At 43.7% G+C, this 12,934-nt stretch overlaps 1 protein-coding gene across 5 annotated transcripts in view; it reads right to left on the reverse strand.

The window, feature by feature from the left end:
* The window catches only part of BCAT1 (branched chain amino acid transaminase 1), a 119,005-nt gene that overhangs the window by 71,844 nt on the left and 34,227 nt on the right, over nt 1–12,934 (reverse strand). Inside the window, exons 1-2 of one of the 5 annotated variants that reach the window (XM_027541549.1) lie at nt 5,384–5,516; nt 4,202–4,273 (exon numbers count right to left, since the gene is read on the reverse strand). In XM_027541549.1, the coding sequence (XP_027397350.1) occupies nt 4,202–4,273; nt 5,384–5,425 (114 nt within the window). In that variant the 5' untranslated portion in view covers nt 5,426–5,516. The other 4 variants (XM_027541551.1, XM_027541554.1, XM_027541553.1 and 1 more) reach the window with 4 other exon arrangements.

Raw genomic sequence — 12,934 nt, forward strand, 5'->3', positions numbered from 1 at the left:
CATTCAGGGTTGGTCGGAGAACTGCAAATAAAACCAGAGTTCTGTTAATCAGGAATATGTCTGGGGCTGTACATGAGGCTTCCCAGGTGGCTCAGTGGAATCCGTTGCCAATGCAGGATACACAGAGAAGCATGAGACACAGGTTCGTTTCCTGGCTCAAAAAGATCCCCTGGTGGAGGGCACGGCAATCCACTCCAATATTCTTGCCTAGAGAATCCCATGGACAGAGAAGCCTGGCAGGCTACAGTCCACGGGGTCACAAAAGAGTCAGAAACAACTTAGCAACTGAGCACGTCTAGGGCTGTATTGGGTGTACACATTAGCCCAGCGCACAGCGCCTCAGCACTTAGGAATTCTTGTTTATACGCCTTTGTCTAACATGGGAATAGACAGAAGGACTAAAACTCGGCTGCAGATACCTTCCCACTCTCACCTCTTTTTTTCCATTATTTCTTGCACATGTAAAATTGAACATAAGGCACCTCCAGCTTATCTCAACTCCCTCCCTTCTTCCTCCAGCATTAAGTGTGGAAACCAGAACCCCTACCCAACCCAGTAGTCTGGGGTGTCCTCAGCTTTCCACCACCAACCACTTGCCTTACCCATTTCTCATGCAACCCTTTGATATAGACAGCTCACTCTCCCAAGTGCTTGGTTTCCTCTATAAAGTCCCTTGGATTGATTTAAACAATTGGGAAAGAGAGTCATTTCTCTTGATCATATTGGCCTCTCTCGTTTAGCACAGTATCATATCAAATATGTTTGACTAATTCTGTTCTAAACCTGGATTGATCTTCATGGTTTTGGATATCTCAACATAATACACTGCTATAGGAAAAACAAAACTGAAAACAAAAACCTGTACTTACTATAAATCATAAAAGTCCTTTCTGTTGTCATGATTTCAAACCCTTACAGAGTCAACTTGAATAATAATCTGGGCCTAGAATATACTTTTCTGAATCCTCTCTTCAAAATACTTCTAAGACCACCCATAATGGGTGGGACTCACTGTTAATGGCAAAGCCTTTTTTATGTTTTTAAGTTCAACTAGTGCTACTGTAATAATTTGCTAATACTAGTTAAGTTGCTTGAAATCAAAATAAATGATTATATTGCTAGGTATTAGTTTCCTTTCAGTAACTACTACATCTTCTTGTAAGACATGTAATTTGTTAATGAAGTGAATTGCAACCCTCTAACATTCTGATTTGTACACGAGGATTGCTCCCATATGCAGCTTTGTAAAATAGCACACTAATAGGTGCCTTCAGAATTTCATCAAGAACTCCAATTTTCCTTCACTGACAAAAATTTCTGCAATTCTGGAAACTAAAAATAACAGCTGTTAACCTGAATGCAAAAAGAAATTACCTAAGAAAACTAAATATAAACAACGAGGTGATACAGTTGAATGAAATTCAAAATTAAGCAAGCAACATGCAGGTGTGTGACTGGTTTGAGTAGATGTGAAGTACAGTTCAAAGAGGAAAAGAGCACTCATGTAAAAGAAACAAATTTTCTGCACAATTTTTATCAGAGTTCTTTAGAAGCCATCTTTTTCCTATAGTTCCTTTCTAAAGATGGATAAAATAACAATATTTGTAACATGTTATTTCCTCCTTCATGATTACTCTGTCTCTTCCTAATGCTCCAACGTTCTCCAGTGATTTCAAAGTCAGGATGTCTCATAACATACACTTGTGGAAAAATTTGTAAGGCCACAATGACTGGTCTGTGAAACAACATGAAATATGACAAAAATAGGGCATATTAAAAAACAACCATTTCTTGACACAAATATTAAAAAACAACCATTTCTTGACACAAAATGTGTGGTTGAGGAACCATTTGCTCTGAGATGGGGAAGCATGCACCAGGCTAGTGCAACTAGGTTAAGAGCTCCTGAGGGCTATTATTAGCTCTGAATTCAAGCAACATCCAATTGCCATCAGTACTTCTGAGTTGGCACTTAAACTTTCAAAGGCTGTCTCTGGATTACAACTGTCAGGACTTCCCAAGCAAGAATACTGGAATGCATTGCCATTTCCTCCTCCAGGGGATCTTCTGGATTCAGGTATCAAACCTGTGTCATTTGCGTCTCCTGCATTGGCAGGCAGATTCTTTACCACTGTGCCACCTGGGAAGCCCTTAGAAATTGCGTAACTTTAAAACAAGCACATCTGTCTTGCTCTAGTTGGAAAGCCATGGGTGCTACATTTGTTATCATTTAGAGACACTTTTTAAAAATCTAATAAGGAAGTTGTACGGATGAGAGAGTTAGGGCTGTGGAGAGAATTTGGGCTGCGGAAGCAAAGGGAAGGGGAAGAAACAGACAGTTGATCTCCTTGAAACGAAGATAACCTTGGAGTCCGCAGAAAGATTCCCTAGGATTTCCCAGTAATAAGGGACCTCATTACCGGACTCTCGGAAAATGGTTTCTTTACTTTAAAATTACTGTATCAACATGTATATGTATGAATGAGTCCTTTTGCAGTCCACCTGAAACTATCACAGCATTGTTAATTGGTTATACTCCAATGTAAAATAAAAAGTTAAAAAAAAAATAAAACGACTGTATCAAAATGGGAGAAGGGATACAATATGAAAACTACCCAAGAGAGATCAAAAGGCAATTTGAAGTTATAAATGAGGTGATCAAGAAGGAAACAGAAAAAGTCCAAAGCCAACATGGTCCTGTAATATCCACCATTTTTTTGCCCCACAAATTACCGGTTTCATTTTTCATTTGCCTCATCACATTGCACTGTGAATTCAACCACAATTACCACTGATGTTTTGATATGCAAATACATAAGCATAGAATATCAGTGGGCTTTCCTGATAGCTCAGTTGGTAAAGAATCCGTCTGCAATGCAGGAGACCCTGGTTGGATTCCTGGGTTGGGAAGATCCCCTGGAGAAGAGAAAGGCTTCCCATTCCGGTATTGTGGCCTGGAGAATATCAATACACTCCCCTTAACTAAAATCTAAAGTATAGAAATTTAAATTAACAAAGAGAAGATTATTTACATGATGAATTAACCTTTCACTTTGCAAACAATTCTTCTATGTATAAAAGTATAAAAGCCTTTGGGGAAATTTTTTCATTAATCTATAGCCTGTGAGGAATTTACTATATAAGATGACCCTTAGAGATTATCAAGTAAGAATCCTTTTTATTTCATTCTTTCAAGGATCCATATCTCAACATCTAAGTCCCTAAAATGTATTAGAACTTAGTCTTCATAGACTAGCAGCGTATATCTATCTACTGTTGGGTTAGAGGACACTATCTTTAAAGGACAAGGAATAACACGAACAAATAAATTCACAAACGTTTTAGTAAGGAAATTACTATATCATATTTTGATTTTTAAAAAATCCTGAGAGTAGAGATCTTACATTAAATTTATCTTTGGATTTCTAATGCCAAGCACAATCCCCAGCACATAGTAAGAGCTGGGTACGTGTGAAATTGATGAGCAAGTCTCATCCGTCTCTGAACCCTGCCAGGATGTGAGATCATTAGGACACTCAGTGCTATGGATGACAATTGACAGTGACTGAAACAGGCAGAAGAGCAGAAGGAGGAAAAAAGAAAAGCCACGGAGGAAAAAATCTCCATGGCCTGGAGGAGTCGGGAATAGGTGGAGATAATGAATTAAGGAGAAAATGATAATAAACCTTACATTTATGTTCTTATGATTTTTAAAATACTTTACAAGATTCTTTCTCTCTTGCTTCTCACTATTCCTCTGTGAAGTACAAGGTTATTTAATATATAAACTCCAGAATTTAGAGAGAAATGAAGGAAATACCTTTTTTTTTTTTTAACTGTAAAATGTTAGCTGCTGCTTAAAGAGGAAACAAATGAGTTTAGCTTTTTCCACAAATAGGGTGAAGGGTTAAAAGTATTATATAATCAGATAAACCTCAAGGTGAAAGTCACAAACTGGTTATTTTCCAAGAAAACTTTTATAATTCATGAAAGAAGCAATTAACTGCCCGGTAATTTTATACGACTGTCCTACACTGCTCCCCATATGACTTTTTCCCCAGAAGAGTGGAATTTAAAATGCATGGCAGGTTATTTCAATTATTGTATAAACCTGTGCGGAGAAAACTGCCCCAAATCTCAACAAGAAATGGCTGTATTCAACTGAACTGCTGTTTCACTTAGCCTCTGGCAAGTAACTTACCTTGAAAGTCTCCACCATCTCTTTGGATCCGCCTTCTCCGGTACCTTCTGCGGAGCATCCATTATTGCAATCCTTAAAGAAGAATTAAATCCATTAATTAAAACTAGGTGTCTCACTGGGGTCTGGGGTAATCAATATCACTCACCATCACACCCTTCGCTGCTCTCGGGTCTGGTCCCCAAGCAAACAGGAAAAGGAGAATCAAACACCCAGGCACCAGCCCCAAAGAAGAGCGTCCTGCGAGAGCTGTCCTTCTCTTTCTGCCCTGTCGGAGGTCGCGGCTGTTTTTGTCCTCCACCGCTGGCTTCGAGCAGACTGATTAAATTCCAGGTTCGCTCTGAAGCGCCAGGGTTCACCAGCAAAGAACAAGAAAGTAATTGTCTCCCTTTTATCCGAGGAAATAGTCTAGATTAGGGCTTAAAGCCATTAACAGAGAAATCTCCTGGGCGCACTCAGCCTCGTGGTCTTGTCGATCACGGGCGCACAATAGCAAGCCTGGAAAAGCGATGGGGACCAGAGTGAACCATTTTCTCCACGGGTAGGGTCCTCCAATGCAGGCTCAAGGACACTCGTTAAGGACAGAACTCATGGAATGAGGGAGTAAAATTTTAAAAACACTTAAGGACGCAATGGAAACAGGTCGAACAGGAAAAGGTACTGACTTTCAAAAAAAAAAAAAACCTAATCTGCTACATCACTAAGGAAGAGAGGAAGAAAAGGATTCAGGGAGGCAAAAGGCTACGGGCAAAATATTTTGGGGTGGCGAAGGCACGCAGGATGTGGCTGTCAGTTCTGGCAGCCCAGAAATTCCTTTCCCTCTGCTCCCCCGCCCCACCCCCGCCGCCCCCACCTCTTCCACCAAAGCGGATTCCATAGCGACCCTCACGTTCCCGGTGGCTGTCCGCGCCTCGCTCCGGAGCAGGTCACCGGCGGGACTTTTAGATCTGGCTGGCGGGGGCCTCTCCGAGGCGTTCGCAGACTGGGACTCTAGATTTGAGGCAGGGATGGGGAAAGAGGAGACTCCCGGATGGAGACAGAATGGTGGTGCAAGGCGAGGCAGGATGGTGCGGGAAACAGCAGCTGCGCGCCCGGCCAGGCCCGTGGACTTCCGAGAGCCTGGGGTCCGATCTGCCCCACCCCTATTCCTACTCCCACCCCCGCGAAAGCCTGTGGTCTGGGTACCTGAGGGACGAAGGCCGCGGCGGCGGGGGGCGGGCTGGCCATGGGGAGCCTTCCGGGGCGCGCGGCAGCGGAGAGCGGCGGCGACACGCTGCGCCCGGCTCCACGAGAAAGCGGGCGGAGCGGCCAAGCCCCAGCGCACGCACCGCGCGGAACCGGCCGCCACCGCCCGGGTGCCCCGGCCACCAGGCGCAGGGAACAGCGTAGCCCCTCCATCATCCCTGGGGGAGAAACTGATCCTCCAGACGGGAAACTCCAAGCCTTAGTCCCAGCCCCCAGGGCACGAGAGTGCAGGAGCGCCTTTCCGCGAGCAGGCACTGAGCAAGCATCCTTATTTACCAAACAACGCCACGGTGGGCCCTCTGCCCGGGGGAAGCCACCTGTGGTAAATTAGTTTTCTTTAGGACAGATTTTCCTTTGACAAACCCACAAAAGGCAGTTTCTGCTTCCCTCCGCCTCTCCTGCCCAAAGAGCTTACAACTGGGATTGCCAGTTGTGCCTGGACGGGATTGCCAGTTGTGCCTGGACGGTTATCTGCCACTGACCCCCAAAACTGAAGGAGAACGTGAATCCAGGCTTTGGATTTCACCACCAACCAAGTCGGATTTGCAAACTTGGGGTGTTAAACTTTTTTCTGCTCAAAGACCTCAAGGCCACTTAGACCCACTTACGACCCCTCCACCCCCATCCATCGGTTTCAGGCAAAGTAGACCACGAGCTCCTAACCAAGCGGCTTTGACAGTTTTTTGTTGTAGGCGTGTGATAAAAACATTTAGAAACTGAGCTGGGAAAGTGACATCGGAAAAGGAAAAGGAAGAATGTAATGGCTATTGTCTGCTGTGTGCTCCTGGAGCAATGTCAGATTAAATTATGAGCCTTTCTGGGCTTTTAAAGGAATAGGAAGTGGTGACTTGTGCTGATTTGATCTTAGAAAGTGGGAGGGTGGTTAAGGAAATGGCAACCCACTCCAGTGTTCTTGCCTGGAGAATCCCAGGGCCGGGGGAGCCTCGTGGGCTGCTGTCTATGGGGTCGCAGAGAGTCAGACATGACTGAAGCGACTTAAGAGCAGCAGCAGCAAAGTCAATATAGCTGTAATCTTATCGCCCAGAAATTGCATATACTTCTCCCTTCCTCTCTCCCCTCCATACTAGACATAGAAAAGCCTCTTAGGCTGGGGTGGAGCCCTAACAGGTCACATGTCACTGGCAACCAGAGTCTCTTGTTAAACAGATGTAAAATTGAACAATTGAAAGAAAATACAGATTAAGTATACTCAAGTATACTTTTGAACAATTAAGAGAAAATATAGATTAAGTATATGCAAGAATATTTGTGAACTATTGAAAGAAAATACAAATTAAGTGTACTCCTACCCCAAGCATAAAAATAAGAAACGCTTAGTTGAAGAGTTTCAAACAACTTATTTGCATTCAAAAGTCTGGTTTAAATGTGTATGGGGATTCCCAGGTGGCTGAGCAGTAAAGAACCTGCCTGCCAATGCAGGAACCACAGGAGACTGGGAGTCTATTCCTGGGTCCAGAGATGGGGAAGATTCCCTGGAGAAGGAAATGGCAACCCACTCCAGTATCCTTGCCTGGAGAATCCCATGGACAGAGAAGCCTGGTAGGCTACAGCCCATAGGGTCACAAAGAGTTGGACATCACTGAGCAACTGAGCACAAATGTCTATACCTTACTATTCATTCAATTATTTTATAGGTTATTATTTTATAGGTAGATACTAAACAGCTCTGATTTCCTTGCCATTTTAAGGAATGACCTGTAAGTGACCATTAAGGACCTGTAAACCCTCCCTATTCAGCCAAGAAAGCCTGTATCATACATGAATGATGTTATTAAAAAATTACTACAGGGCCCCCCTGACTTTTCCTCTTTCCTCCCCTTCAGAGCCAGACTCTGGTGGGAAAGCACCATCTTTATTAACTGCTGCTACTTCCTTCCCTTTCAAGTGACTATAATTTGACTTCTGTTCAATTATTCCACCTAAGCAAGGTTCCTAATAGCCTTCATTTTGCTCAACCCAATGGTTTTGCTTCATGAGCATTTTTATGGCTCCACCTATATTCTGATGACTCCTAAATACTATTTTTTTTCAGTCCGCCTCTCTTGTGAGCAGTAATGTGCTTACAGTCAAAAGTCTAAAATATTCATTAAGTGTGTAACATTTGTGCCTGCACTGGGCTAAGTGCTGGATATGCAGGGTGAGCACACCTCCATCCTGTTATATACCATTGTCTCCAGTCAAATAGAAAAATGTTACTTGTGTTTAAAAGTGTTAACTAATCCCTGCAAATGTGAAAATGCATATGTGGCTAGTGCTACCTGTGCTTAAGAGCCTCTAATGATGAAATGTAACTGACCTAGAAAAGTCCGGCAAGGAATCCTTGAGGAAAGATTTGGATAAAAAAATTCACTACAGGAAGAAAGGATGAAGAGCGTCAGGGATGAAAGTGAGTTCCAGCCAGGAAGGACATCTCTAAAAAGGAAAGGAATGTGGAGCTTACAAAAGAGGGTGGGCTTCCCTGGTGGCTCAGTGGGAAAGAATTCTCCTGCCAATGCAGGAGATAGATACTGACTCAGTCCCTGATCTGAGAAGATCCCACATGACTAAGAGGAACTAAGCCTGCATGCCACAATTATTGAGCCTGTGCTCTAGAGCCCTCAAGCTGCCACTACTGAAGCCCACACGCCTTAAAGCCCATGTTCCACAAGAAGAGAAGCCACCGCAGTGAGAAACTCAAGCACGGCAACTAAAGAGTAGCCTCTGCAACTAGAGAAAAGCCCTTGCAGCAACGAAGATCCAGCACAGCCAAAAAAAAAAAAAAAAAGATGAGAGCTGGAGGAGACATCCGAGGAGGTGATCCAGCTAAGGTGAGACTGGGAGGGCAGGCAAAAAGCCAACCAGGTTGTGGCCTTTGGTAGTGCCTTAGAGAGTTTGTTGTTCAGTTGCCTAGTCATGTCTGACTCTTTGTGACCCCATGGACTGTAGCATACCAGGCCTCTCTGTCTCTCACCACCTCTCGAAATTTGCCCAAGTTCGTGTCCATAGCATGGGTGATGCGATCCAGCCATCTCATCCCCTGATGCCCACTTTTCCTTCTACCCTCAATCTTTCCCAACATCAGGGACTTTTCCAATGAGTCAGCTGCTCGTTATCAGATGACCAAAATACTGGAGTTTCAGCTCCAACATCAGTCCTTCCAATGAGTATTCAGGGTTGATTTCCCTAAGATTGACTGGCTTGATTCCCTAAACGTCCAAGGGGCTCTCAGTTCAGTTCAGTGCAGTAGGTCAGTCATGTCCGACTCTTTGCGACCCCATGGACTGCAGCACGCCAGGTTTCCCTGTCCATCACCAACTCCGGGAGTTTATTCAAACTCCTGTCCATTGAGTCGGTGATGCCATCCAACTATCTCATCCTCTGTCGTCCCCTTCTTCTCCTGCCCTCAATCTTTCCCAGCATCAGGGTCTTTTCAAATGAGTCGGTTCTTCATATCAGGTGGCCAAAGTATTGGAGTTTCAGCTTCAACATCAGTCCTTCCAATGAATATTCAGGACTGATTTCCTTTAGGATTGATGGGTTGGATCTCCTTGCAGTCCAAGGGACTCTCAAGAGTCTTCTCCAACATCACAGTTCAGAAGTATCAATTCTTTGGCGCTCAGCTTTCTTTATACTCCAACGCTCACATCCATACATGACTACTGGAAAAATCATAGCTTTGACTAGACAGACATCTGTTGGCAAAATAATGTCTCTGCTTTTTAATATGCTGTCTGCAGCTGCTGCTAAGTCGCCTCAGTTGTGTCCAACTCTGTGGGACCCCATAGATGGCAGCCCACCATGCTTTCCCGTCCTTGGGATTCTCTAGGCAAGAACACTGGAATGGGTTGCCATTTCCTTCTCCAATGCATGAAAGTGAAAAGTGAAAGTGAAGTCGCTCAGTCATGTCCAACTCTCAGCGACCCCATGGACTTGCAGCCTACCAGGCTCCTCTGTCCATGGGTTTTCCGGGCAAGAGTACTGGAGTGGGTTGCCATTGCCTTCTCTGAATATGCTGTCTAGGTTGGTCATAACTTTTCTTTCAAGGAGCAAGCATCTTTTAATTACATGGCTGCAGTCACAATCTGCAGTGATTTTGGAGCCCCCCCAAATAAAGTCTCTCACTGTTTCCATTGTTTCCGCATCTATTTGCCATGAAGTGATGGGACCAGATGCCATTATGTTGAGTTTTAAGCCAACTTTTTCACTCTCCTCTTTCACTTTCATCAAGAGGCTCTTTAGTTCTTCTTCATTTTCTGCCATAACTGGTGTCATCTGCATATCTGAGGTTATTGAAATTTCTCCTGGCAATCTTGATTCTAGCTTGTGCTTCATCCAGCCCTGCATTTCTCATGATGTACTCTGCATATAAGTTAAATAAGCAGGGTGACAATATACAGCCTTGATGTACTATTTGGAAACAGTCTGTTCCATGTCCAGTTCTAACTGTTGCTTCTTGACCTGCATACAGATTTCTCAGGAGGCAAGTAAGGTAGTCTGGTATTCCCATCTCTTTAAGAATTTTCCATAGTTTGTTGAGATCCACACAGTCAAAGACTTTGGCATACTCAATAAAGCAGATTTTTTTTGGAACTCTTTTGCTTTTTCAATGATCTAATGGATGATGGGCTTCCCTCATAGCTCAGTTGGTAAGAATCTGCCTGCAGTGCAGGAGATGCAGGTTCAATTCCTGGGTCAGGAAGATCCCCTGGAGAAGGAAATGGCAACCCACTCCAGTATTCTTGCCTGGAGAATCCCATGGACAGAGGAGCCTGGCAGGCTACAGTCCATGGGGTCACAAGAGTCAGGCATGACTTAGCAACTAAACCACCACCACCAGCAGATGTTGGCAATTTGATTTCTAGTTCCTCTAGCTTTTCTAAATCCAGCTTAAACATCTGGAAGTTCACAGTTCACGTACCGTTGAAGCCTGGCTTGGAGAATTTTGAGCAGTACTTTGCTAGCATGTGAGATGAGTGCCATTGTGCAGTAGTTTGAACATTCTTTGGCATTGCCCTTCTTTGGGATTAGAATGAAAACTGATCTTTTCCAGTCCTGTGGCCACTGCTGAGTTTTCCAAATTTGCTGGCATACTGAGTGCAGCACTTTCACAGCATCATCTTTTAGGATTTGAAATAGCTCAACTAGAATTCCATCACCTCCACTAGCTTTATTCGTAGTGATGCTTCCTAAGGCCCACTTGACTTCTCATTCCAGGATGTCTGGCTCGAGGTGAGTGATCACACCATCATCTTATCTGGGTCATTGTAACACATCAGTATGCTAAATGACACATCCGCAGGTGCCATGACCGTAAGCATCAAAAGTGGATGGTGGTCCCATTCCTGAAAATCCTCACCCCTTCCCAAAAAAAGCTGGAATTACTCCTCCCACTCATTAGCCTATGAAATTTTTATTGCTGTTCAGTTGCTAAGTCGTGTCCAACTCTTTGTGACCCCACGGACTGCAACACACCAGGAGTCCCTGTCCTTCACTATCTCCTGGACTTTGGTCAAAAATGTAATCCAACCATCTCATCTTCTGTGTTCCGCTTCTCCTCCTGCCCTCAATCTTTCCCAGCACTAGGGTCCTTTTCCAATGAGTTGGCTCTTCACATCAGGTGACCAAAGCATTGGAGCTTCAGCATCAGTCCTTCCAGTGAATATTCAGGACTGATTGCCTCTAGGATTGACTGGTTTGAGTCCCTTGGAAGAGTCTTCTTCAACACCACAGTTCAAAAGCATCAGTTCTTCGGTGCTCAGACTTCTTTATGGTCCAACTCTCACATCTGTACATGACTACTGGAAAAACCATGGCTTTGGCTATACAGACCTTTGTCAGCAAAGTGATGTCTCTGCTTTTTAATATGCTGTCTAGTTTTGCCATAGTTTACCTTCCAAGGAGCAAGTGTCTTTTTAATTTCAAGGCTGCAGTCGCTGTGCACACTGATTTTGGAGCCCAAGAAAATGAAAGTACCCACCCCTATAAAACCTGATAACCCCATACCCTGGCACCTCTCTAGCCTTCTGAGATGGCCCACACTCTGTCTACAGAGTGTGTTTCTTCCTTGTATAAACCTTCTTTCACTTTACTATGGCTCACTCTTGAGTTCTTTCTCATGTGAAGCCAAGAACTCAGACTTGGCAGCCGTCTGAGGCACTCAGATGTGACCCACGAAGTGACCATCCTCTCACACCCCACTCTCCTCCCTGAAACAGTTCCTTTCTCAGATTACTTAATAGCACTTCCTTGGGGAAAGATCCTTGAGCCCTGTCTAGGCTACATGGACCCCTCTGCTATTTATTTCTACAGAATTCTTTCCATTACAAAATAACTGTCATGCTTTATTTTAATTATTTGATTAAAGTTACTCTACTTTTAAGGATGGGAAAGTGTGTCTATTTTGTTTGCTTAGCAATCTCCCCTCAACCAATGCCAGGCACACAAATGAGACTTAACTATCTGTTGAATTGCAGCTCTCAAATTTTTTAAAAGTATGTCTTTAATATATTTTGAAATTTTAGCTACTAAAGTTTACAAATGTAACAGGGCTCTAGATCTAGGCTTCTTTCTCCATAAAATTGTTTAAAATCTTTCTCCCTCCTTTTCCTCTCTTCTCTTCCACTATTTCATCTCTTCTCTTAACCAGCCATCCTATAGGCTTTCAACGTATTATGACTTTTAAGGGATTGGATCGCCTTCCAATCTGATGATGGAAACGTTCTGTCTCTGTGCCAAGTCATGTGTGGATATTGAATAGTTGAAATGTGGTCAGTGTGCCTAAGGAATTGAAGTTTTAATTTTGCTTAATTTTCATTCATTTGCATTTCATTTAAATAGCCATGTGTGGCTCTGGTCTTAGTGCAGTTTGGGAGCATTGTAACACGTTTGATCACAGCTGAGGGTTGGTATCCTGGCTTTATCATTTATCAGTTCTATGATCTTGAACAAATGACTAACCTCTTTTGAGTTTGAAAAAAGCTATTTTTTAAAAAGCTATCCTTTTTCATTTTAAATTTATTTTTAGGAACACTGGGTCTTCATTGCTGTGCATGCACTGTTCTCCATTTTCAGCAAGCAGAGGCTGCTCTTCATTGGGTTGCATATCATTCTTCTCCCCCAGCTTCTCTCCATCACTGCCCCTCTCTTCTGGCCACAGTCTCACAAGAGATACCCCCACCCGCTCCTTTCTTGACCTCCCATCTCCTCCCTGCTTTCCTACATCCACCATGCTGTCATCAAAGTGCTTGCTCTGAAAAGCTTTTTCTAAACCAGTCACTCCCCAGTTCAAAACCGTAATGATATCTGCTACAAGTTGAGCCAGTTACAATGTTCTGGGTACTTTGTAACCCAGTGAAGACCTGCTGGGGCCTTCTAGAGAGAGACCCCTCCCCCATATTCTCTGCTTTAGCTCCTCTCTGAAGTACCTAGATAATCGTATCTAATGCATATGTCAAGTTGTTTTACAGAGGCTAAAACCACCACCAAATGGGA

This window comes from Bos indicus x Bos taurus, chromosome 5 (assembly GCF_003369695.1).
Source record: "Bos indicus x Bos taurus breed Angus x Brahman F1 hybrid chromosome 5, Bos_hybrid_MaternalHap_v2.0, whole genome shotgun sequence".
In the NCBI taxonomy this organism is placed as follows: Eukaryota; Metazoa; Chordata; class Mammalia; order Artiodactyla; family Bovidae; genus Bos; species Bos indicus x Bos taurus.